The sequence below is a fragment of the Microcebus murinus genome, chromosome 14, assembly GCF_040939455.1.
Source record: "Microcebus murinus isolate Inina chromosome 14, M.murinus_Inina_mat1.0, whole genome shotgun sequence".
Taxonomy (NCBI): Eukaryota; Metazoa; Chordata; class Mammalia; order Primates; family Cheirogaleidae; genus Microcebus; species Microcebus murinus.
Genome location: NC_134117.1, coordinates 22,719,914 through 22,745,107, shown reverse-complemented (window position 1 = coordinate 22,745,107; position 25,194 = coordinate 22,719,914). Strand labels below are relative to the sequence as shown.

The following is a 25,194-nucleotide window of genomic DNA, read 5'->3' as shown; positions in this document are numbered from 1 at the left end:
CACCTTTCTCTTTATAAGTCATGGATGAGAAAACTGAGGCTACAGAATTTCATCGAACCTGCTGAAGTCATACAACTCATTAGTTGTTAATGGCAGGGCCAATAAAGAACTCAGGTGTTCTGATCCAGGCCTATCCTGCTGCAGCCATACTTCCATGGAAATGAATGACTCAGAGAAAAAATTTGTAAACATCAATGAATTTGTATTCACCAAAATTTGTATTCAAACTGAAATCTCAAATCCCAAAAGACTTTCCCATTTTCCTCAATTTAAACCAACAACCTATGATTATCTCACAGATTTAAGCAACCTCACCTGCACAGTTTGTAACCACATCCATTTTCACCCCCAGTTCACTCCATACAGCAACAAAAATCAACAAAGACAAGGTTTGGAATGCAAGAGAAAACCCAAATAAGTAAGGTCTGTGGCTTTATGGCTTTACCCATTCAAAATTTCACCTACTGCCAAACATGGCTTATCTAATTTACAAGGTATAATCATGTTTAACCTGATCATTATAATATTCCACCAGTCCTAAGAAAGTACACATGAATCATGCTTATATCTTTATTAAATACAAAATCTTGAACTTCCATAATCCTGTTTATTTAATTATATCAAAAGGCCTCAAGAACACAAAGTATGTATTTCTGATTAAGGAAAAAATCAGGACTTTCTCAGAATTTAGCCCAAATTAAATGTGCCTAGGATTCTTGGTGTTTGATCTGCTGCTTGGATCTCAAAACCCAGGTTAAATCTGCACAATACCTTGCAGTATGGCATAAACAAACCTAGTAATCAGTAATTTGTTATGAAAAATAGTGTTTTAGAACACTAGTTTTTGTTCTGCTTAAGGGCAAGAAACTGCTTTCTTCCTTTCCTTCCTCCCCTCTCTCCTCCTCTATTCCTTCTTCTCCTTCTGCATAATTTCTGGCAGAAAACGTTTGAACACCCATGAGAACTGACTTCAGTTATGAATATAGTGGTCCAAGAAAGCTTCCTGTAATCTCAGCTTGAGCAGCTATTGATTGGAAGGTGATGGGTTTGCCCTGAGCTGCTAATTAGTATGCAAATGTTTAATTTCAGCTTCCAAATACTCTCATTAGTCCACATAATTCTTGCCTGCAGTCGTTCAAACCTGTGATAACATGCTATTTTTCACGTCAAAACCAAGTCACTTTAGGTACTGGCTCACTGCATCTACTGTTGGATGTCTCTGAATTTCATTTGCTCACATTTTTGGGGGGGGGGAGACTTAATCCATTCTGAACATGGAAGAATTCTATCTAATTTGAGGGGAGCAGTAAAATCGATTCTCTTCAACTGTAAAAATGGAAAGTATTCATAGCAGACAAGCGGTATTGGTAGATAAATTTGGTTGATTGATTCATTCTGAATACTAGTGACTGGAAACAAATTGCTATCCCTGAAGACAATATTGGAATAAAACAAAGTCAGGTTTACATCTCTTCAAGACTTGTGGGAAACAGCTCTGAGTGAAAATAATAAGAACTGGTAAAACTGCTTTTTTTTTTTTTTTAAAAGGAACATCTTGCCAAAGATTCAAATTCATTCTTTTCAGGTCAGCTTAATTGCACAAGCTTTATGCTAATTATTGTTATATTAAAGATCTGGCAGCTTAACAAAAATCCTAAACTTGTACGTGCAGGTTCAAAATCTCTATTTCAATGGCCCAGAGTTAGGCTAGGAAAGCATTTCAGACAATGCCAACTTTTAGTAATGCTTGCTTTTTTTTTTTTTTTTTTAAACCTATGTGTAGGTTATAATTTATAGTTTCAAAAGAATTTGCTTAACAAATGTGGATGTGATTAGTTGTCTGCCCTCCAAAACCCAAAACTGTATTCTTTGGTATGTGGGCAGCTTTCTGTTAAGTGACAGGCTTTCAAAGTCTGGAAAGACCATCTTTGTTGGTGGGTGTTATCCATGCACTTGGTAGGAATTCCCCTCACAGCAGACCTTCAGCAACGCAGAGGTTGCATTTTCAATATCCAGCATTCACAGAAGGGCATAGATAGAAGTCATAACAGAGAGGAAGAAAGAGAGTAAATGGTACAATAGAGATAAATCAAGCCATCGTTCCCATGTATTAAGGAGTGTTGGAAAACACTTGTTCAAGTAATCCTTCTCTTGATTAAAAAAAAGATAAAAGTTTAAAAGTAGCTGTAAGAAAAGGAGACTTTGACTCAGAGGTAGGTACTTACATCAAGTGAAAAATACTTGAGATGATGAGGGTCCTTGATATATGGGATTGATATAATAATAACCGCAGTGGCACATAAGCAGAAATTTGGGGAGGTGTGAGAGTTCAGAAGAGTTTGAGTTAAAGGTTTACATTGTTGAAGGAAAAATATTCCCTGTCTTAATCTTGTGCTAACCAAGTCTAAACAGCTGGGTGAAATCTTGGAGGTCCATGGAAGGGTGAATATATTTGTAGTCTGTGCTTCTTTTCCAAGATCCTCTCTGTGAGAAAGATAATATTTTCAGTGTCAAGAAAGAGTGATATCATTTGCCAATTGAGACTCACCAGTGTTGTCATTAAATTTCACACTTTATATATTGGTAGCCATAGTGGTATCATGGAGGTGGAGAGCTGGGTACTGTTGCTGTCATTAGCAAGTGGTACAATTTAGACACAGTGTTGGGGACATGGACATTCAGCACAATCTTGGAGGTGGAAGGGAAAGGATCAATAAAAAGGTGCCTTGTTTAAGCCATCTCCCCCCATATTTGATCACATGCCTCCAATTGATCCTTGCTGGGAGTGCAGATCACCTGTTCAGGGACTCTGCACTTGAGGGTTTGATACTGCTCCTAATGGTTGGTGTTGGACATCAAAGAGATTTTACCTTGCCTTTGGGAATGGAGACCTACGGTTTCCTCTAATTGGTGGGGTGTTGGGAAAGGGACTGAATTTCAATCTTGTTCTCAGATCCTGAAGTGGGCCAGAAAATTTCTGGTTAGGATAAATCCGCAGATTGTCTTTTCTACTACACATATCTACTACACATATCAAAGTGTGCCAAAGGGTAAAAGAGCAGAAACAAAAAGATCAATATTATTCTTGACCATAGTTTCTTATTTCCTTAGTTTCCTGGCACCATTAGACACCCTTGCTTCCCGCTCAAAAAAACATCACTAAGATGAAGCCTTTTATACCCTCAAGACTGAAACAGTAATGAGAGGTAAGAGTAGAAAACTGAGTTGACTTGTTTGCCGGCACTTCAAACAGATTTCAATACTGTGAAATTATCTCGGGGGTTGTTCTCTCTCAAGCTTCAAGGTAGTTAAAGATGATTATAAGACATGTTCTGTTGCTTAAGTATTTGCTGACATCTAATGCCCTTTTTCTCCAAATAATGCAGGGGTGACATTTCTGAGTCAAAAGGATCTAAGAAGGATGGTGCCCTGAGCAGTATTTTTACTCCCATTACCTTTTAACAATGTAACTCCTATGCCACTACCGCCCCCCCTCAACCCCTCTTTTACCTCCTCCGTCACCATTTTAATCTAACCTGAATCACTCTATTCTTCTTAAAGGAAACACACCCAATAACAGCAGTGAATCATAGACACTATTGCTTCTCTAGTCTAATGGAGTTGACCAAATGCCAGATCTGGTAGAATAAAAGGACAGGAACTTTAGGTGAAGGGAGCCCTTTAGGTTCTTTTTTTTTTTTTTTTTTTTGAGACAGAGTCTCACTTTGTTGCCCAGGCTAGAGTGAGTGCCGTGGCGTCAGCCTGGCTCACAGCAACCTCAATCTCTGGGGCTCAGCGATCCTACTGCCTCAGCCTCCCGAGTAGCTGGGACTACAAGCATGCGCCACCATGCCTGGCTAATTTTTTGTATATATATTTTTTAGTTGGTCAATTAATTTATTTCTATTTTTGCTAGAGACGGGGTCTTGCTCAGGCTGGTTTCGAACTCCTGACCTTGAGCAATCCGCCCTCCTCGGCCTCCCAAAGTGCTAGGATTACAGGCGTGAGCCACCGCGCCCAGCCCCTTTAGGTTCTTATTTAGTACATTTTCCTGAATATTATTTATTAGATAAATTTTCCAGTTCCCTGGTGATGGAAAGGTTTTATCGCACTAATGTTCCAAGTAACCATCCTATTCTCAGTGAGGCAATTTCTCAGGCATGTCTAACGGTAAGTCAAGGGCCCTTTCATCTTGGGGTTGAAAATAAAACTCTCTTGCTTAACTTGGCTAAACAATAGTAAGCAGTTAATCCATAAAGGTCACCCTTTGGTAACAAAGTATTCAGTAGTCTCTCCAAGTGTAGCCACCCCACATTATGGAGTTCCATATGAGATCTTTAGGTAATAGAGAAAAGAAATATAAATATTTGTCAATTATTCTCAAAGGGAAATTTATGAAGTGGCAAAGCACTAAAACAGCTCTTTACCATGGATAGGTCTGTAAGATGTGACTTGAATTTATGGCAAGAGAGATTGAGAGAAGAGTTTTTGAAGGTTATTTTTAACTTATGTACAAATGTCATAAGAAATATTGAAAGTCAGTTAAGACAATTTAGCAGATTTTCTTGTGAGTGTTATAAATCTGTATTAAATTTAGTTTGTTTAATTTGTCCTAATGGACATTATGCATCAACTTAATCCTGTAGATTTTATACAATTCCTCACCCAAGTGGATTTTTGAACTCCTGACCTCGAGCAATCCGCCTGCCTTGGCCTCCCAGAGTGCTAGGATTACAGGTGTGAGCCGCCAAGCCCGGCCCCAAGTGGATTTTAATCCTAGTTTTAAAGGTGTATATTTATATCTTTGTTTATAAAATAACCTATGAATACTAGTTATGTCCACATGACACAATAATTTTTGTCAATAGAGAAAAGTCTATGGAATGGAATTTAGATCATCCTGAGATTATTCTTTTTTTTTTTTTTTTTTTTGAGACAGAGTCTCGCTTTGTTGCCCAGGCTAGAGTGAGTGCCGTGGCGGCAGCCTAGCTCACAGCAACCTCAAACTCCTGGGCTCCAGTGATCCTTCTGCCTCAGCCTCCCGGGTAGCTGGGACTACAGGCATGCGCCACCATGCCCGGCTAATTTTTTATATATATATCAGTTGGCCAATTAATTTCTTTCTATTTATAGTAGAGACGGGGTCTCACTCTTGCTCAGGCTGGTTTCGAACTCCTGACCTTGAGCAATCCGCCCGCCTCGGCCTCCCAAGAGCTAGGATTACAGGCGTGAGCCACAGCGCCCGGCCCTGAGATTATTCTTGACTTTAAAAGTAATGCTAACGTCCTGAATTTCAAAAATAAATCTACAGAAATAAAAATTTTAATTGTGGCTGAAAATACGTGTGCATGTGTGTTTGTGTGTGTATAGACAGAGAGAGAGAAATCGGGAGAGAGAGACACTATTCACTATTTTTTTCTTGTCATTAAAAAAGAATAAAAAACAAACAAAACCTCATAAAGATTTTAGGTCTATGTCATCATCCCACAAACAACAATCACAGACAACAAAGGAAGAAGCATTTTGCCACTTCCTGATGAATAACAAAGTGCCCTACAGTAGCCTTGGGTAGTGAAGAAATTTAAAAATACAGGGAAAATCTGACTTAGGTTGATATTAATTACTATTATTATTGAATTCTATTGCTCAAATTATTCTCTATGGTAGGGTAAGGAGTCTTTGCTCACTGGGGTAGGGTAAGGAGTCTTTGCTCACTGGGGTGGGTAATTTTCCCTGCCTGAAAAGTTTCATATGAAACATACAATGTCCTAGGTCAGAAACAACAAACTCTCCATAGGCTAATATAATTGCCAGTCACTAAAGACAGGGAAATGTTTTCTGAAGGTACAATGAAAAATATAAGGCTATATTGCAGGTGTCTTACATTAAATTAAGAAAGGAAGGTGGATTTCCAATTTGTTATATGAGGGGAGTAAGTAAAATACAAATATATGTGTGGGGAGATCGTTTGATCCTAATAATGCATGGGAGTCAGAGATGTAGGTCAACAAATGCACGTATCTGAAATACGGGTTTTTCTGAATATGTGCTCTGAAGTTCTTTGAAAATCTGGCCAAACAATCCCATTTTAATATACCGGTTCACATAACAAGCAAGTCAGAACATTTGCAAGGCAAGATGTTTTCCTTTATGCAGCCAGCAAAAACACAGCTCTAAGCTTAGGTTGTAATGATAAAAGGATTTGGGAGCAGCTGATTTTAGGGACTCATAAAAACAACTCACCCTTATGCCCTGAGGTATAAAGAACATGCATCATTTGCATTGTGGACAAATCATTCTGCTTTTTTCATAGATTAACTGATGCCAGTGGATGAGTAAAGGGAGAAATAAATGTGCAGACTGAGACCTGTGACTTGGGTGAGGTGAATAACACTTGTATCACAAAACCACAAGTTCTCTCTTTCACTTTGTAAATTCCTTGATGTTAATTTATATAATTTTTGAAAAATTCAGACGTGGAATACATATTAATTATATGTGGAGGCTCCAAGTTTTCTGCTATTTATGGTTTAAATTGCGTGTGATCTCACAGCTGACTTCTTTTTTTTAAATATGGGGTTTTGGGGGGAGAGATAAGTGAACAATGAAAGTGTGTGAGACACATTCCTTTAAATCATTTAAGGAATGGCATGAATACACTTGCATATGTAAAATAACTATGGAGTACTTCCTAGATACCTAGCTCTAACGTCAGATTACAGATGAGGAAACTGAGGCACAGAAACACTATAGTAGATAGCACATAAAATATGGTGCCAGGATTTGAGCTTAGACAACATTTATGTTCCTAATGTTTCCATTAGGTTGTCTTCAGGTTCTGTATTTATACTTGACTGTATAGGACTCAAGTAACTTCCTTGGGCTACTTCTAAGCCATTATCACCAGATGCTAGTTAAGGGACAGCGTTAACGCCTAAGGTGGCCATTCAATAAGAGGACTGGGAACACGGGCAGCTTCCCGGTGACTCAGCAGTTACTCAGTTTGAATTTCCCCAAACCCAGTGCTCCACCCGATCCTGTCAACTCTCTGTCAACTCTGCCGTTGCACAGCGACAGAACCGCGGGCGTTCGCCCAGGGCCGCGTCTGTCTCAAGTATCCCGATTCTGGATGGACACAATCTTCTTCAGTGATCGTTCTGCGCCACAATACATTTCGTTGGGCTACATTTTTCTCTCAGACTTGACTAAAAGATTTGAAGCTGAGGAACCTGAATTTTGAGGTAGATACCACAGAAAACCTAGTGAGGGGAGTGCCGCGTTTGCCTAGAGATGAGCTCGACTGAAAGTGCCGAGACACTGGCAGAGATTTCTAACAAGTTTCATTCGCAACAGGCTGGAACCCAGCGCTGCTCTTTTGTGGTCTCCAGTCGCGCCACGCCTGAGGACAGCCTCGGCGAGGGCGAACGCAGAGATACCAGCCGCAGCCGGGAGAATGCGGGCGAGGGACACATTCTGTGCACTTCACAGACACATAAACCAGGAAGCCGGAAAAGAAGGGAAGGGAAGGGAAGCCGCGGGCGGAAGCGCGCCCCCGTCGGGATGACTCAGTTGTCCACAAGCTCCGCCCTCGACACCCTGAGGAAAATCGCGGCCGCGCGCGCGCATCCCGCCGCTCTCGGGCGAAGGGCAGGGCAGAGCCGTGCGCGCGCCAGTCAATTCTGCCAATCACGAGTCTCAGTCGCCCCTCAGCGTGCCCAAGTCCCGCCCCCGTTCGCGCGCAGTCCCGTAGTTTTCGGGAGGCGGGCGAAGCCCAGCCGCGCGCGTCACTCAATCTGGCCAATCGCGCGTCTCTTCCGCCTCCCGTGCGTCCCCGCCCCTGGTACCAGGTCGGTTTACCGGGGCAGCTACGCGCGCTTTCTGGCCACGCTGGGGATGGTGGAGGGGGGAAGTGTGCTGCTTACGAGGGCAGGTGTGAGAACTGGACTTTTTCGGGGGTCTGCTGTGGCGTCGAGTCCACAACTGTGGACCCTCTCCGCTGCCGGGGGAACTCGACTCCCCGTCAGGCCTGGAGTCTCCGGCGGGCTAGTGCGCTTTGTGCAACGGGGAGGACTCCTCCCTGTGGTTTTACCCGCTAAACTTGATGCCTTTGTTGGAGGAAACTACTGCGATCGACTCCTTTTCAGTGTCTGTTCGCTACTTAAAACGGTGCTGGGGCGCGTCAACGTATCTCTATCTCGGCTTGTTTCCTAAGCCTCGGGCGTGGAGAGTTAACAGTTTTTAGTCACACACCTTTTAGAGTTAGGTTGACTGACAGGTCTGGTTATATTTTTTGAGTCAAGCTTTAAGCTGTATCTCCTTTAATTTGAAGCTGCCATAACGAAATCAATTCCTATCTAAAGTTGTTATTCTCCCCTCCCCCACTGCGGAATTGAAGGTATTTTGATACCTAAAAACAAAACAAGGAGAATCTTGTTTCTTTGAGATACTAGCCGGTTAATTTGTCATGAAAAAACTTAGTCTCTGTGGGAAGGTAAATGGAAAACTGCAAGAAGAGCAAGAATGAATTACAACTAAATGAAATTAGGAGAAATTTCTGGCCTACTTGTGGATGTTTTATACATCAATAGAAATTCTTTGATAAAAATTAAGGATTGTATAGAGATGTGGTTAATTTGATTCCCATTTTATAATTATTTTTTCTTTTTTAGAGGTAAACCAAGATTTCATTTTCAAGATGGAAAGTCCATCAGACTCAGCTGTGATTTTACCTAGGACTCCGGAGGCCTGTGCAAATCCACCATCTCTTCATACAAATAGTTCAGGAAAACAAGTATGAAAATCTTAGTTTTCCTAGTGGATTCATTCTGTGTTTAATTATTGCGGCAGTGGTGGTTTTAAGTATACTGAAGATTGTTAACTAACATAATATGTAGCATAAGTAGATATTTCATTAAGTAGAAGTTTAGGTTTTTCTTCTAAGATAAGGTGTATGACACTCCTCACACTTGCTTGCTGCCAGATTTTCATCTTGAATCAATTCATTTCATTTATTTTCAGATCAGGTTATTATAATACTCCAAAGTGAAGAAGTTTTAACTGTGCAATATTGTTATGAAGCTTTTTGTTGGCAGGATCTAGGTCTTTTCCTTAATCTTTAATTCTGAAGCTCCTAGGGTAGTGTCAGGGATGTGCTATTAAATGCTGGACAAATGTACAGTGATTACTGGGATAAGTGTCTCAACACTGTTTTAGAAGGGTGTTGACTTTGCTGAGGTAAAAAAGAACAAAACTCACGAAGCTGGAAATTAAAGGTGTTTTGTGATGGCTACTTTAGATTTATGGAGACAGAAAGCCATCTAGTGGTGTCTATCTTAGAAATGTAAGGCCTTTATTTCTAGTCACTTTGTTTACATCAGGAATGTTTCTCTTTTTTCTTTTCTTTTTTTTTTTTTTTTTGAGACAGAGTCTCGCTTTGTTGCCCAGGCTACCAGGCTAGAGTGAGTGCGGTGTGTCAGCCTGGCTCCCAGCAACCTCAAACTCCTGGGCTCAAGTGATCCTCCTGCCTCAGCTTCCCGAGTAGCTGGGACTACAGGCATGCACCACCATGCCTGGCTAATTTTTTCTATATATATTAGTTGGCCAATTAATTTCTTTCTATTTTTAGTAGAGACGGGTCTCGCTGTTGCTCAGGCTGGTTTCGAACTCCTGACCTTGAGCAATCCACCTGCCTTGGCCTCCCAGAGTGCTAGGATTACAGGCGTGAGCCACCATGCCGGCCCGGAATGTTTTTCTTGATTAACATTTTTAATGTTTTGTGCCCTTTATAGCCCATGAGTGCAACACTTAGAGAAAGATTAAGGAAAACAAGATCTTCATTTAGTTCCTGTTACAATGTGGTAAAACGTCTTAAAGTAGAGGATGAAGAAAATGACCAGGCCTGTTCAGAGAAACCAGCATCTTCCACAGAAGAAAACTGTTTGGAATGTCAAGAAAGTTTTAAACACATGGACAGTGAATTTGAAGAAAGTACATATGTGAAAAACACCTTCAAGAATGTCAATGTATGTGAATCTAAATCACTTGATAGGTTGTGCAGTGCTTTCCAAGATGAGCTTGTGAGTGAGAATCTTCCTAAACAAGGATTAAATGAAGAAAAAGCAAAATTGGTGAAGGAGATTCAGGAGAAAGAAGACTTTCTTCGGAGGCTAAAACTAGTCAAAATGTATAGATCAAAGGTGAGAATGTCAGGACCATTGCAGAATAATTTTTTTTTTTACATAAATTGCAGAAAAGTAATTTCAAAAATAGAAAATAAGGGTTTTTTTTTTTAGCCTAGTAAACAATAAGCCAAATATTCAGAAACCTGACTTCCAACACTTTAATTAAACTCTAAATCATAGATTTAGAGTAGAAGAAGCCTCTAAACACCAGATAAAATCTTTATTTGAGAGCCCCAACTCATTTAATATGCATTTGAAGCTTTTCTCTCTAGTTTCTACCCCATAGCAATATTAGAGGTTTTAAATATTAGGTGAGAAGTGACAGCTGACGGTGAATGAATGAAACTAAAAATGGGCCAGAGTACAATAAAAAGCATTTTTATCTTGTGTCTTCCTCAAATAATTAAAGTGTTTCAGGCATTTTGAGAAAGCAACATATATATTAATATTAGACTTATATTAATATAAATTAATATATTAATATTAGATTTAACATTTCAACCCAGTTTGGCTGAATTAAGTAGAACTTGGGCACTTGGAAGGAGTTAACCTTTCTTACTTGGGTAATTTATGTATATGCAATGGCTCATTCTTCTCCAGCAATCTGGAAAAAATGATGGAATAGTGTATATCATTTGCTTTCTTGAATTTTTAGGATTTTTCTAAATATGACTTATTTATGAGATAGTGAATGTTGAAAAAAATTTTTTTAATTTGAATATTGTTATTTTTTAAGAGTAGTTTTAGGTTCACAGCAAAATTGAGTGGAAGGTACACCATGGTGTCATTTTTAAAAAGTACAGTTGTAATAGAAAAAGTGTATTTTTTTTTTTTTTACTAGTTTTCTCCTATTTAATGATTTGATTTTTCCCTGAGGATAAGGATGGTCCAGAGTTTGGAACAAACAAAATGTCCATAGAATTCAGTTGTGCCATTGTAACCATTCTACTTGTGACCATCCTACTTTTTCCTAGGTAGAAGTCCTATTCATCTCCAGGTATGTTAGCCTTTAACCCTGCACATCAACTGATTTGACAACTTCATTATGTAAGTTAAAATAGCATGACCATCTAGTTATTGACATACATTCATGTTTGTTTTGTTTTCTGTTTCAGAATGACCTATTTCAGTTACAGTTGTTAATAAAGAAGTGGAGAAGCTGTAGCCAGCTATTGCTTCATGAGTTGCAATCAGCTCTGTCTGAAGAGAACAAGAAACTAAGCCTTACTCAATTGATAGACCACTATGGGTTAGATGATAAATTGCTACATTATAACAGAAGTGAAGAAGAATTTATAGGTGTTTAATAGTTTTTTTTCTTTAAAATATCTTTGAGAATGACAATTAAAAGACACTTCTACATTTTAAAGGGAAGGCATAAAACCATTATGGCTTAGAGGATGGTATCCTGCCAAACATCAGTTTAGGGCACTTTAATACATAAATATAAACTCTTAAGTTCTGAGTGAAAAGTTAGTATTTTGTATAGATTTGCCAAAGAAAACTTGCCATTTAAAGTAATGTGAAAAAAAAATCATGTTTAAAATATAATTTGGGTAATTCTGGAAACCAGTTTTAATACATTGTTTTTTATGGCAAAAAGTTTTGTTTTAAATGTTAAAAAATTGTCCAGTTGGGTAGATGTCTGAACTTAAACTGGTCTAAAATGCCTGCCTCTGCTAAGTTTATGAAGCTCTTTTCTATTTACCACATATTTCCCTCTGATGATCCAGCAAGTAATTAAACTCATGTCCAAAATTGCATTCTTCCCTGTCTCTCTTCACATTTGTTTCTCATGTTCCTCATTTAGTGAAATGGCCATCTGTTTCTTAAAAAACTACATTTCCTCATCTCCCACATCAAGGTATTGTGGCACACAAGGTCCTTCACATTCATCTGTAAAATAGATGAAACTTTCAGTGTCCAATTCACGGTGACTCCTTAGTCAGAAACCCACCTTTGCAGGGTTGGGTTTCTGTTGCCAAGTTATATGAGGGAGGGTACCTGTAATCTCTGCTATATATGCAGATAGGACTCAAGCCGGCCAGTCCCTGGGAATTTGGAATTGAGTTGAAAAGCAAGCCCATCTCTGTGGCTGGAGCTGCTGTGTATAAATGTGGAAGTAACAGAGCTGGCAGGCTTAGGAAGGACTGTGTGTTTTTGCATAGAAAGGCAGAGATGATAGATTGAGAGAGAACTTTGTGGGGCCATGGCTTCTTGATTCTAGTTGCCAGTCATTCCTGGGGCTTTTTGGATTTCTGCTTTTGAGTCCTTTGAAGGGTTGAAAAGAGCTTTATTTAGCTAAAAAAAAAAAAAAAAAAAAGACTTCCCTACTAGTTAGTAAATAGCTGCTACTCTAACCCCTCCCTTCAAGTGCACCCTACTTTCAGACCCATGTCTTCCCATAATTAACAAATGTTATGTTTAAAAAGTAGACCCTAGGACTCTGCCCTTGTATCAGTTTAATTGTAAGTGCCATGCCTGTAAACTCATCCCCGCCCACCTACACAAATTCCTGCTTCTAGACACTGGCTTTTATGAACCCAAGAGGACTGCCCCAGGCCTCACATGGGCCTGCTCTGGCCCTGGAATTCCTAGATGGGCGCCACTGTGCTCTTCTCATGCCTACCAGCTGGCCTTCATCACTGCTTGCTGCCAGCCAGGGGCCTGAATGTGGCAGAGGAAGCATTGTCCCTTGTGCTGGCATTCTGGTAGGTAAATGTGTGGTCCCTATATAGATCTTGGAGGGTGTAGCAGCCCACTGCTGATAGGTACATTCCCTGGGGTAACCCTTACAGGTCCACGTGTGGGAACTGCAGCATCAGTGGGACTCTGGTTCTGGGAGAGCTTGGGGCATAGTGATGGGGCTTTGCAAGGGACTGGCTGGGTGCTGAGGTTCCAAACAGCACAGAGGTGTGGGTCATGGGGGAGGGATGAGGCTTATGGGACTGTTTGGGGTCTGGTGATAACTATGCGGTAGTCTTCTGTGCTCCTTCTGTTGAATTTCACCTCCATTTAGTGGGGTGAATTTATTAGGAACCACTGAATGCCATATTTTTATTTTTTAAAAATGAGAGCTAACATTTAACATAGCACTTGCTTTGTGCCATATTTAAAAGTATATTAATTCATTTGGGTATTACAGTGATCAACATCCAGTATGAAAAACATGAGAAATTTAAGATTAGTTATTTTAAAACTAAGTGGTTACTTAAAACTTAAGTGGCAAAGCCAGGACTTGAACCAGGCAGCTAAGCAACAGAACCCCATATTCATAATTCTATGTTTAAGGCCATGCTATGTTTGACCTGATTGATTATTAATATATCACTAGTTGATAATATAATATTGTAAAAGATTATAGAGATATGATTGCTGTTAGTTCAACAGAAGCTGAGAGAGGCCATACTGTGAACAGTGTCAATAGGGGGTTGGGTTGCATGACCCATGTGCCCTTCCAAAGCACCTGCCAATCCCCCAAACCAGAAGTTACCTCCTGTTGAAAAGGCTTCTACTGGAATACTCTTGAGGGCAGGAGGTTCCTGTCAAACCCCACCCTCTCCATGCCTCAAATCTGAGGCAGTCAAATAAGGAACATTGCCAGTGTCACCTAGGGTTGATAACTAACAAATAGAAATGACACAGGCCATTTGGTTTGTTAAGACCTGAGAATCCACATAGCATTATCTACTGAAATTTTTGGCGTTGGCTATTAGCAAATGGAGTCTCCAGGTAGCTAATCCAGGTGACATAGAATTTGTATCACCAGAAAAAAAAAAAATCTAGTATATCTATGGTTGATTCAAACCAACAGGACAGAGAACTGGCAATCCCATCTTGTCAAGTATTTGCACCCCACAAACACTCCCTCACCCTCAGATCTATTCCCCCTACCCTCCAAATTCTTGTCTCAGGGATAATTTTGAAGGACCCTGGATGTAGAAATGTTACTAATGGGCATTTCCATGCTGAATCCGCCAAACTGACTACTTGAATCATTCTAGCACTAAGCAGGTGAGTCATCAAAATGATGCTGGTCCTGTCATGTTCCTTATCATCCCCATCGAGCATTGATCACTATGTGGGTGATCAATAAATCTTTTAAAGATTTTTTTCTAAGTAGAAAATTTTATAATAGCTTTCTTGCTTTACCTACTACACTAGTGTATTCTAGATATAGTATTGTGGATTAAACTTAGTGTTTAGTTCATAAATTACAGAACAGTGAGACATTGGCATCATTTGGAGATTGTGGTTAGTGATCCCAATGACATAGCAGTCCACAGGCTAGGGAAGGGTAAAAGCGGCTTTCTGGCCAGTTAGTCTTCTCATTATTACATAATTGTCATCATATCTGTGAATAAAGCAATAAACTATTTTATGGAAATGAGAAAGTACTTTTTTTGTTATTTGCTAAATCCTATTGGGTAGAGCACAAAATTGAATTGTTACAATAAATAAGAAATGTAGACAATTATGTTTTTAAAATATGTAATGATTTACAAATGATGTAAATCTTGGAAAAGGTAAATAATTTACCTTGTTCTCATTGGTAAACAGGGAATCATCTTAAATATTCTGGTACTTTTTTCTGATTATAGAAGAAATGCTTACTGAAGAAAATCTGGCAAATATAGAAAAGCAAAAAGACATCATCCATAAAATTAGAAATACTAGCAGTGGCTAAGAATATTTTTTATCTTTTAAGACTTTCTAGGCTGGGCATGGTGGCTCATGCCTATAATCCCAGTACTTTGGGCAACCAGCCTAGGCAACACAGTGAGACCTAGACTCTACAAAAAGTAAAAAAAGTTGGATGTGATGGCATGCACTATAGTCCTAGCTACTCGGGAGGCTGAGGCAGGAGGATTGCTTGAGCCCAGGAATTTGAGGTTACATTGAGTTATGATTGTGTCACTGCACTCCAGCTCAGGTGACAGAGTAAGACCTTGCCTCTTAAAAATGAATTAAAGTAAAAAAATACGATTTTCTATACCATAAATCTGAACATACCTTTGAACCAATTAACAGTAAATGAATAACATAGATCTTGAATATTTTTTTCTGACTTAGAATCTTGCTCATTCATGAATAAAAACAATTCATGGTATTTTACACTTTTATTCGTGCATGACAAAAATTTATATGCTGATCAAGGATAAAATTAAACAATTTGCTATTAAAAATATGCAACTAAGAAGAGACTCTACTTAAATTTCCCAGTATGAAAGAAAAAGAAATCACTTTACCTAAATGAAATGATTTTTAAAATGACTAATTTGGCCTTGTGTTTTCCTGCGTGTTTTTACATTTTAACAAGAGCAGGAAATGTTTTCATCCGTAATCTTTCTACTTCAGCCTGTAGTATTGAAATCTCTTCAGCTTGTTGTTTTGAAATATTTGTTAACTTCTGTTGTTGCATCATGTTTTCATATCGTTCTTTGACAATCTTTTCACAAGTCAATTTAGACCCTATTCCAAAAATGGAGAAGAAAGGATTAGCTGGATTATTATCAATACTTTAAAACACAGAAGCAGTACTCAGAATCAATTAAACATGTGGAAAAAATTGCTGGAAGCTTTATAACTATTGTACAGATTTCAGGGATACTGATTACTTTTAATGAAACAGTTGATTAAAGAAAAATAATGCTTACCCATTGCATTACAGATGTCTTTTCTCTCTGATACAGCTACCAACTCTTCTCGTAGATTGCAGCTTAGACCATAATTTGCTACATCTTTTTGATTGCTGCACTTTCCCAGTTTTTTGAGTAGTTTTTTGCAGTTTTCCACATTTTTTTTGTGGGTCTGAAATTTTGTTAACATGACACCCCACAAAATTAATTAAAAAATAATTTATTTTATAAAGGCATTATTCTTATATTTTAAATACATTATAATCATTAAGATAACATCTTACCACCATATCCCTAATGCCTAACATACTACCTATCCATAGTAGGCACTCAAATTAATTGTTGAAAAATAGAATGGGATCTTAATACCACATTTTAGAAAAAAATTATTATACTCTTAAAAATGAGAGAATATTTTAAAAGCTTGAGATTACTTTGTTTCTATTTTATATGTTATATAATAAAAACTAAGCATTTTTTATTTAGTTATGATAAAATAAAGCCTTTACAAGGCCTAGAAAAGATTATCAACACATCTATTACATAAATTGTAAACTAATGTGAAATAGAAAATCCACTTACATTCAGTCCCTCAGGGGTTAATTCTAATATTAAAAGAAGTGCTTTAGTCCATTCTACTGGTTATGGTTGCAAAGATTCAGCGATTTCTAATTACTTCATGAATTCTAGTAAATGCCCAAGATTTTGTTAGGCTCTGTTTGAATTCATGATTTGAAGCACTATTACTTTGCTCAAATGATTCACAGATTTGGGATTATAATGATCATTTTCTTTGAGACTTACCTTATCTATAACAGCAATGGTTTGCTCCATTATGCCAATCTGAAGACTAATCAGAGACTCATAGTTGGGTTCAGTTAGGAACTAGAAACAAAAAAACCACAATATATGTAAGGATATTTTTCTCTTTCAGTGGATAACTTCATAATGATTGTTATAGTTTTGAAAGTTACTTTTTTCATAATAAATATGTATGTAAGTTTGATTTGACTTTTTTTTTTTTTTTTTTTTTTTTGAGAAAGAGTCTCACTTTGTTGCCTGGGCTAGAGTGCCTTGGCATCAGCCTAGCTCACAGCAACCTCAAGCTCCTGGGCTCAAGCGATCCTTCTGCCTCAGCCTCCCGAGTAGCTGGGACTACAGGCACGTGCCACCATGCCTGGCTAATTTTTTCTATATATTTTTAGCTGTCCAATTAACTTCTTTTCTATTTTTGTTAGAGACAGAGTCTCTCTCTTGCTCAGGCTGGTCTTGAACTCCTGAGCTCAAATGATCCACCCGCCTTGGCCTCCCAGAGTGCTAGGATTACAGGTGTGAGCCACCGCCTGGCCTGATTTGACTTTTGTGCCAATGATATTTACCTTTTTTAGCCATCAGTACACTCATGTACACGATTTCACTCAATACACAAATTATTACAAATGCCTAGGGTTTACTTCCTCATTCATTCATTATTATTCAAATCATCAAATATTTGTTAAGTATTCCACTTGAGTCCCACATTAACAGTGTCCCATTTAAAGACATTGAGGAAGACATAGAGATAGATAACATGACTTAGCCTTCAAGGAAAAGGGAGCATATAGATATGATTGATTGCCAGAAGATATGTAGAACGTCATGCAAATTTAAAGGTGGTTTGTGATGGAATGGAATTCCTCCAAACTTGGGAAATCAAAAAAGGTTTACAAAGGAGGTGACTTTTAAACTAGACCTTGAAAATTAGATAGATTTGGGGTATACAAAACAAAAATTAGGGGAGACAGTCCAGATAGAAGAGCCAATATGGATAAAAACACAGAGGTAGAATCCTAGAAAATAGTAATAAGTTTCATTTGAGAATACTAATGTATAAGAGGAACAGTGAGACATGAGTTTGAAGTTAAGTTGAAAGACACTGCCCGCCTAAGGATTTCATAATTCATTTGCTAGATAGATAAGAAGGATAGTAATGTCATTAGAACTGAATAGGAATACTAATCCAACAGCAATATACAGTATAGATTAGATAAGAAGACGACCCAGGGTCAAGAGACCAGTTAGAGATTAATTATAAAATTGTTTAAACAATTGAAAATGGAGGACTGACCTGGGACCAGGGCAGTGGGGATAGAAAATGAGGGAATACATACATAGACTAGCCAAGACTTGGAAGGCATGGGAAAGAGGGGAACAAAAGATAACTAAAACTTCAAGCCTGAGCAAGTGGCTGAAAAGAACAGAAATAAGCAAATTAAGAAGAGGAGCTCCCGAGAGGTGGGAAATATAGAAATGGAGCTTAGCTTGTTGGAATCCACAGAGCTGGATTAGTCTCTTAAAGTGATCAGGGAAGTAAGAAAAATAGAGGAGATCACCAAGGGAGAGGCATGGAAAGAAACACAAACATGGCTAAGGGCAGAATCTTAAAGAATGGCTATATGGAAGAGTTAGAGGCAAAAGAGAATCCAGTAGAGGAGGAGGAGAAGAGGAGGTCTGACATGTTGAAAGTAAAATTAATCAGGGGTGATAAAAGCAAAGGAATGGGTAATCAAGATAGTTAAATGCTACAGAGAATTTAAGGATGGTAATGATGGGGAAAATCTGACCATAGGATTTGACAACTAGAAAATCCTTAGGGAACTGTAAGACAGAATTATTCTACTGAATACATCATGAAGAAGTGGTGGTAGCAAATGTAAACAACTGGGAGAAAAAGACAAGAATTCATAGACACATGAGGAAACACTCCTGGCTGAGAATACACTTGACATCACAGAGGCTTCTGATTACATACTGGTTAAATGAATGAATACATTCATGAATAAAATAAAAACTATGTTGAAGGGGCAGGGAGAACTTACCTTTTGACGATCTCTTGAGAAAAACAGCATCTGAATATCCCAAGCCTTTTGATTTAGATCTTCCATTTCCATCTCCATTTTTTTATGCTCCCATTCAATCTGAAATATTCCTTTGTGTACATCTTTAGTTTCCATCATGCTAGCAACTTTCTTTTGTCCTTGAGTCTTAAAAAAGTACATTTAATATTCAAATAATATGATTCTGCATGCAGGATCCAGAATATTTGAAGTTAAATGCTATTCTTATAAAACATTTGGATCACAGAGATAATTATATTTTCTTTTAAAAACATAGCAGATATTAAAAATGGGCAAAATCATTATAAAGTATGATAGTGGCAAAACAGAAGGGATTATAAGGTATATTTAACAAAAACAAAAAACAAAAAAAGAAAACCCAAAAAACCCCATATGATTATCACAATAGATACAGAAAAGCATTTGATAAAATCCAGCACCTCTTCAACAACCCTTCAGCACCAATCCTCAACAAAGTAGCCATAGAAGGAACATATCTCAAAATAATAAAAGCCATATATGACAAATCCACAGCCAACATCATACTGGGGAAAAGTTGAAAGCATTCCCCCTAAGAACTCTAACAAGACAAGGATGCCCACTGTCATCACTTCTATTTAATATAGTACTGGAAGTCCTAGCCAGAACAATTAGGCCAGAGAAAAAAACAAAGGGCATCCAAACCAGGAAAGAGGAGGTCAAATTATGCCTGTTGCTGATGATAAGATCTTATACTTAGAAAACCCTAACGACTCCACTAAAAGACTCGTAGAGGGAACAAACAAATGCATGAACCTGCCAATCCACTGAATCCAGCAGAATATCTTTCAAAAATGGAGGTGAAAGGCTGGGCGCAGTGGCTCACGCCCATAATCCTAGCACTCTGGGAGGCCGAGGTGGGTGGATTGTTCAAGGTCAGGAGTTTGAAACCAGCCTGAGCAAGAGCTAGACCCCATGCCTGTAGTCCCAGCTACTCAGGAGGCTGAGGCACAGGATTGCTTGAGCTCAGGAGTTTGAGGTTGCTGTGAGCTAGGCTGACACCATGGCACTCTAGCCTGGCAACAGAGTGAGGCTCTGTCTCAAAAAAAAAAAAAAAATGGAGGTGAATTAAAACTTTTTCAGACAAAGAAAAATAGAGAGAATGTATTGCTAGGAGACCCATACTTCAGTTAAGTTAAAGGAAATTTTTATTTATTTATTTATTTATTTTTGAGACAGAGTCTCGCTTTGTTGCCCAGGCTAGAGTGAGTGCCATGGCATCAGCCTAGCTCACAGCAACCCCAAACTCCTGGGCTCAAGCAATCTTCCTGCCTCAGCCTCCTGAGTAGCTAGGACTACAGGCATGTGCCACTATGCCCAGCTAATTTTTTCTATATATATATATTAGTTGGCCAATTAATTTCTTTCTATTTATAGTGGAAATGGGGTCTCTCTTGGTCAGGCTGGTTTCAAACTCCTGACCTCGAGCAATCCACCCGCCTTAGCCTCCCAGAGTGCCAGGATTACAGGTGTGAGCCACCGCGCCAGGCCTAAGGGAAATTCTTTAAGCAGAAGGTTTATGATACAAAATGGAAGCTTGGATCTACACAAAGACATAAAGATCTTTTGAAATAGTGAGTGACAATAAAGGTAAATAAAAAATACCTTTTTTCACATTTTTTAAAATTATTCTAAAAGATAATTGACTGTCTAAAGCAAAAATAACAACAATATATTTTGGGTTTATAGCATTTGTAAAAGTAAAACAAATGGTAACATTAACATATAATTCCTAAATTGCATAAAATTCCCAAATATTTGGAAATTAAATAACACATGTCTAAAGAATCCATTAGTTAAATAGAAAGTCACAAGGGAAATTAGAAAATATTTTAAATGGAAAGAAAATGAAAATACAAAATATTAAAATTTGTAGAATGCAGATAAAAGAAAGCTTAGAGGGAAATCCATAATATTAAATGTTCATATTACAAAAGAAACAAGGTCTGAGATAAATTAACTAATCTTATCTAAGGTTATCTTCAGATGAGTAGATTGGGTCTAACAAAAATAGTTTTTTGTTTATTAGAATATTAGAATTTATATTAGAATGAGCATTTAGCTGTGGTCCTGGATTCCCTGTACCTTAGAATTTCTGGGGGAAGATTTAAAAAAAAATACTCATGCACTTCTCACCACTCACAAAAATTAATTCACGATAGATAACAGACTTAAATGTAAGGCACTAAGCTATAAGAATTCTAGAAGAAGAGGTTGGAAAAACTCTCTTAGATATCAGCCTAAGCAAAGAATTTATGAAGAAGACCTCAAAGGCAATGACAGCAACAACAAAAATAAATAAATGGGACCTGATTAAATGAAAAGGCGTCTGTCTAGCCAAGGAAACAATCAATAGAGTGAATAGACAACCTACAGAATGGTAGAAAATATTTGCATGCTGTACATCCGATGAAGGGCTAATAATCAGAATCTATAAAGAACTTAAGCAAATCAGCAAGAAAACATCAAATGACCCCATTAAAAAGTGGGCAAAAGACATGAACAGAAGCTTTTCAAAAGAAGCTAGACTACTGGCCAATAAACATATGAAAAAATGCTTAATGTCTCTAATCATCAGGGAAATGCAAATCAAACCCACAATGAGATATCACCTAACTCCAGTGAGAATGGCTTTTATCAAAAAGTCCCAAAACAACAGATGCTGGTGTGGAAATAGAGAGAAAGAACATTTAGACACTGTTGGTGGGACTGCAAACTAGTTCAACCCCTATGGAAAGTAGTATAGAGATACCTCAAAGAACTATAAGTAGACCTACCATTTGATCCAGCAATCCCACTACTGGGTATTTACCCAAAGGGGGAAAAAAAGACATTTTATAAAAAGGACACTTGAACTTGAATGTTTATAGTAGCATAATTCACAATCACAAAAATGTGGAAACAACACAGTGTCCATCAATACATGACTGGATTAGCAGAATGTGATATATGTAGATCACAGAGTATTACTCAGCCATAAAAAATGGTGAGCTAATATCTTTTGTAACAACCTGGATTGAAGTGGAGACCACCCTCCTAAGGGAAGCATCACAAGAATAGAAAAACAAACACTACATGTACTCAGTATTAAATTGGAACTAAATGTGGCCGGGCGTGGTGGCTCACGCCTGTAATCCTAGCACTTTGGGAGGCCGAGGTGGGCGGATTGCTCAAGGTCAGGAGTTCGAAACCAGCCTGAGCGAGACCCCGTCTCTACCAAAAAAATAGAAATAAATTAATTGACCAACTAAAAATATATATACAAAAAAAATTAGCCGGGCATGGTGGCGCATGCCTGTAGTCCCAGCTACTCGGGAGGCTGAGGCAGGAGGATCGCTGAGCCCTGGAGATTGAGGTTGCTGTGAGCCAGGCTAATGCCACGGCACTCACTCTAGCCTGGGCAACAAAGTGAGACTCTGTCTCAAAAAAAAAAAAAAAAAAAAAAAGTAAATTGGAACTAAATGATAAACATTCATGTGTAGATATGGTAGTAAAATTCAATGGAAATTTGAATTTAAATTCCACGGTAGTAAAATTCAATGGAAATCAAGCAGGTGGGAGGTGGGAGGAAGGGATGGGTTAATTCACACTTGACGGGTCTAATGTACACTATCAGGGTGAGGGACACACTTATAACTTTGAATCAAACTGTACAAAAGTAATCCATGTAACCAAAATGTTTGTACCCCTGTAATATTCTGAAATTTTAAAGAAGCACATAAAAGAAGGCCACTTAAGAAAAAGGAAAACAATGATGAAAATTCTGTGGCACCTTGAAGGCCAATCAATGAAACACTTCCATTAGCAAAAGCTGAGAATTAGATTATGCAGTGGCTGTAAAAATATAGTTTACAAACATTATCTGACAAATTTTTATTAGCTAGCCTTGATACAAATGGAAGCTATTATAAACATTTTATAAGATTCTTAACTAAGTAAGTTTTTAAAGTAAAACGTTCATACCTTTGAGTCCATAAAAAAAATACTCATGTCTGAAGGTGGGGTCTGGCACATTGGTAAAGTTCTTAAGGTGATTCTAATGTGCAGCCACAGTTAGGAACTACTGAGTTAACTAAATTAAAATTACTTATCGTGGAAATGAGCGAATAATGTAAAATATCTGATACAGCAGAAAATATGTTGTCTTTTTCTCTTAAAAAAAAAGTATAATTACCCGAATCACAGAATTCAGGTCTTCGATTATGTTCTTGTTGATGAGAATTGCGTCAGGATAGTCCAGTGTTAACTGGAAATTCTCCAGTTCTATTTGTCCTTGTTTAAGAAGAAGTTGGATTGTCAAATTCAACTGGAATTTCACTTTATCTTCCTGTAATCTAAATTAAAAAGGTTCAAAGCAAGTAGTTGTAACATGTTTATATTTCAAATTTCACCTATTATCTGAGACTATAAAATTCAAATCATCTTAAAGAAAACATTCTGGAGATTAACGTACAGAGTATTTTCCTAAGGATGAGCTTTCCTAGAGGTTGCTCTGAAACTTCTTCCTATTGATAAAGAATTACACTTGGGTTGCTCAAAGAATAGTATGAACAGCAATACCTTTATAAAATTTTACTTTAGGATTAAGAAAAGAATGTATAATTTTGATTGCAATGAAAGTAAAGTAAAAATGAAGAGAATGGAGATGCTACTAAGTATTAATAACAAATCTATTAAAGTTTTGACTGTATTTATTGATTTCTGATACTATGTTAACACTATTTAATCTGTATGCTACTTATCAAATCTATTTCTGGGTAGTTCATATTTCTCCCTATCGCCAGGATCTAAAAATGATGTATAGCAATGAATTTGGGAACAATAGAGAAGTGTTTGTCACTGTGGCTGTAAATATGGCCAAAAGTGAAGCAAGGACTTAAAACAGTATCCCAATCACTCAGTAAAAAACAATAAGCTCCCCTAAAGAAAAAGATATTAGTTGGCTGTCTACATGGCAAGTTCTTGGACATCTGCTTAATTTTCCACAGAGTTAGCTTCAGCCCCAAAGTACTGATTGGCAGAAACAGGTTCTTTATATTTTTATGTGGAAGGTGCAGATTAAAAAATACTGAACTATTTCTTAAACTTGTTTATCTGTAAAATGAACAAGGGAACATGTGGGGAAGTTCCATCTTGAATTAAGGCCTTACATAACCCAATGCACTTTTTAAAAAGGAGATTTTTTTAAAGCACAATGCTGGGGTTGAGATAGGTAAGTTCGGGCCAGCTGTAAACCAGTCAGTCAACAGGCATTCTTCCCCAGTGATGAATGTAATTTAGTCCTGGCTTATGAAAGCATGGCCTTGCTAACAAACTAGCTACCAGGGGAAAAAAGGAGAAAACTCACAGCACATAATTTCCCTTTTGAAGAGAAAGACCACAACACACAACTGTTCCTTTGTTTGATTAACTATCTGTGGCTCAACTCCTTGTTTCAAGATTAACCACCTGTGGCTTAAATTGTTTTATTTGAGAGTTTGTTTTACAGCACTTTAAAAGAACAGAGCAGATAGAAGGAATGGGGAGCCCTCAGTTCCTGCCAGACCACATTCCAAGGACCCTGATGAGCCAGCCTCAAGAAGAGAAATAAAAGGGAAAAATGAACATAGCCGTTTCACAGCTGTCTTCTGCTATCAGTTTGCAACAATAAACATTTTCTCCCCTTTACTCCCAGTAAAAACCCCCAAACCCCTAACCCTCAGGGCTGGCACTTCTTTTGTGTGCCAAGCCATTTTCTCTCTCTCTAAGTAAAATAAACTTTTTTTTTTTTTTGAGACTTGCTCTGTTGCCCTGGCTAGAGTGCCATGGTATCAGCCTAGCTCACAGCAACCTCAAACTCCTGGGCTCAAGCAATCCTCCTGCCTCAGCCTTCCAAATAGCTGGGACTACAGGTGCACGCCACCATGCCCAGTTAATTTTTTCTATGTTTAGTAGACATGGGGTTTCACTCTTGCTCATGCTGGTCTTGAACGCCTGACCTCAAGTGTTCCTCCTGCCTTGACCTACTAGAGCGCTAGGATTACAAGTGTGAGCCATGGCACCATAAAATAAACTTTTTACTTCTTTCCATCCTAATCTTTGTGTCAAGAATTCTTTCAAAGCCAGCAATACAAATTCCCACCCTAAAAGCTTAGAATAAGTGAACATGAAAAAAAGGTTCAAATTACAGGATGAGTTCATGGAACACTTTCTCAATCTCCTGTTGCACCTTTTCATCTTCCTCAACTCTCTTCCGGAGGAAAGCCACCATTTCCACTAAGCCAGCTGCTTTCTGCTTTACCTGAAGAAACAAACCACAGATATCAGAAGATACAGAGTTCCAACTTTAGAAAATATCTATCCTTTAACTTTTTTGTTTCATAACCTTAACAAGCCCATCTTTCTAAGAAAGTAATAAAATTTTAAATCCCTGCCATTATGTAGTAAAAGCTGTCTAAAACTTATATGGTAAGTTCCATG

General features: G+C 38.0%; 2 protein-coding genes across 9 annotated transcripts in view; one reads left to right on the top strand and one right to left on the bottom strand.

The window, feature by feature from the left end:
• Positions 1-7,744: 7,744 nt before the first annotated feature.
• Positions 7,745-11,944, top strand: SFR1 (SWI5 dependent homologous recombination repair protein 1). Of its 6 annotated transcripts, XM_076009806.1 has the most exons (5): positions 7,846-7,930; positions 8,670-8,791; positions 9,789-10,196; positions 11,156-11,178; positions 11,297-11,450. In XM_076009806.1, exons 1-5 carry the CDS (start codon positions 7,894-7,896, stop codon positions 11,322-11,324), a joined length of 618 nt encoding a protein of 205 aa, XP_075865921.1. In that variant the 5' UTR covers positions 7,846-7,893; the 3' UTR covers positions 11,325-11,450. The 6 variants fall into 6 exon arrangements, with proteins under 6 accessions (XP_012626133.1, XP_075865921.1, XP_012626115.1 ...); XM_012770679.3 differs by lacking the exon at positions 11,156-11,178 and having other exon boundaries at positions 7,745-7,847; positions 11,297-11,944; XM_012770661.2 differs by lacking the exon at positions 11,156-11,178 and having other exon boundaries at positions 11,297-11,944.
• A 2,717-nt stretch (positions 11,945-14,661) lies between these two features.
• CFAP43 (cilia and flagella associated protein 43) overlaps positions 14,662-25,194 on the bottom strand; it is an 81,550-nt gene continuing 71,017 nt past the window's right edge. For 2 of the 3 annotated variants that reach the window (XM_012770650.3, XM_076009803.1), the window contains 6 exons: positions 24,903-25,015; positions 22,910-23,069; positions 18,679-18,843; positions 16,625-16,705; positions 15,839-15,992; positions 15,287-15,653 (listed from right to left, as the gene is read on the bottom strand). In XM_012770650.3, coding sequence (XP_012626104.1) covers positions 15,487-15,653; positions 15,839-15,992; positions 16,625-16,705; positions 18,679-18,843; positions 22,910-23,069; positions 24,903-25,015 — 840 coding nt within the window. In that variant the 3' untranslated portion in view covers positions 15,287-15,486. Of the gene's footprint in view, positions 14,806-15,286; positions 15,654-15,838; positions 15,993-16,624; positions 16,706-18,678; positions 18,844-22,909; positions 23,070-24,902; positions 25,016-25,194 lie in introns of those variants that run through there. The other variant, XR_001155583.3, reaches the window with a different exon arrangement.

Bases quoted from the DNA above. Each gene is read 5' to 3' on its own strand.
- SFR1 (XM_012770661.2), top strand. From the start codon at position 7,894: ATGGTGGAGGGGGGAAGTGTGCTGCTTACGAGGGCAG. The intron at 8,792-9,788 runs GTATGAAAATCT...TGCCCTTTATAG, and splicing joins CAAATAGTTCAGGAAAACAA to CCCATGAGTGCAACACTTAG. The intron at 10,197-11,296 runs GTGAGAATGTCA...TTTCTGTTTCAG, and splicing joins TCAAAATGTATAGATCAAAG to AATGACCTATTTCAGTTACA.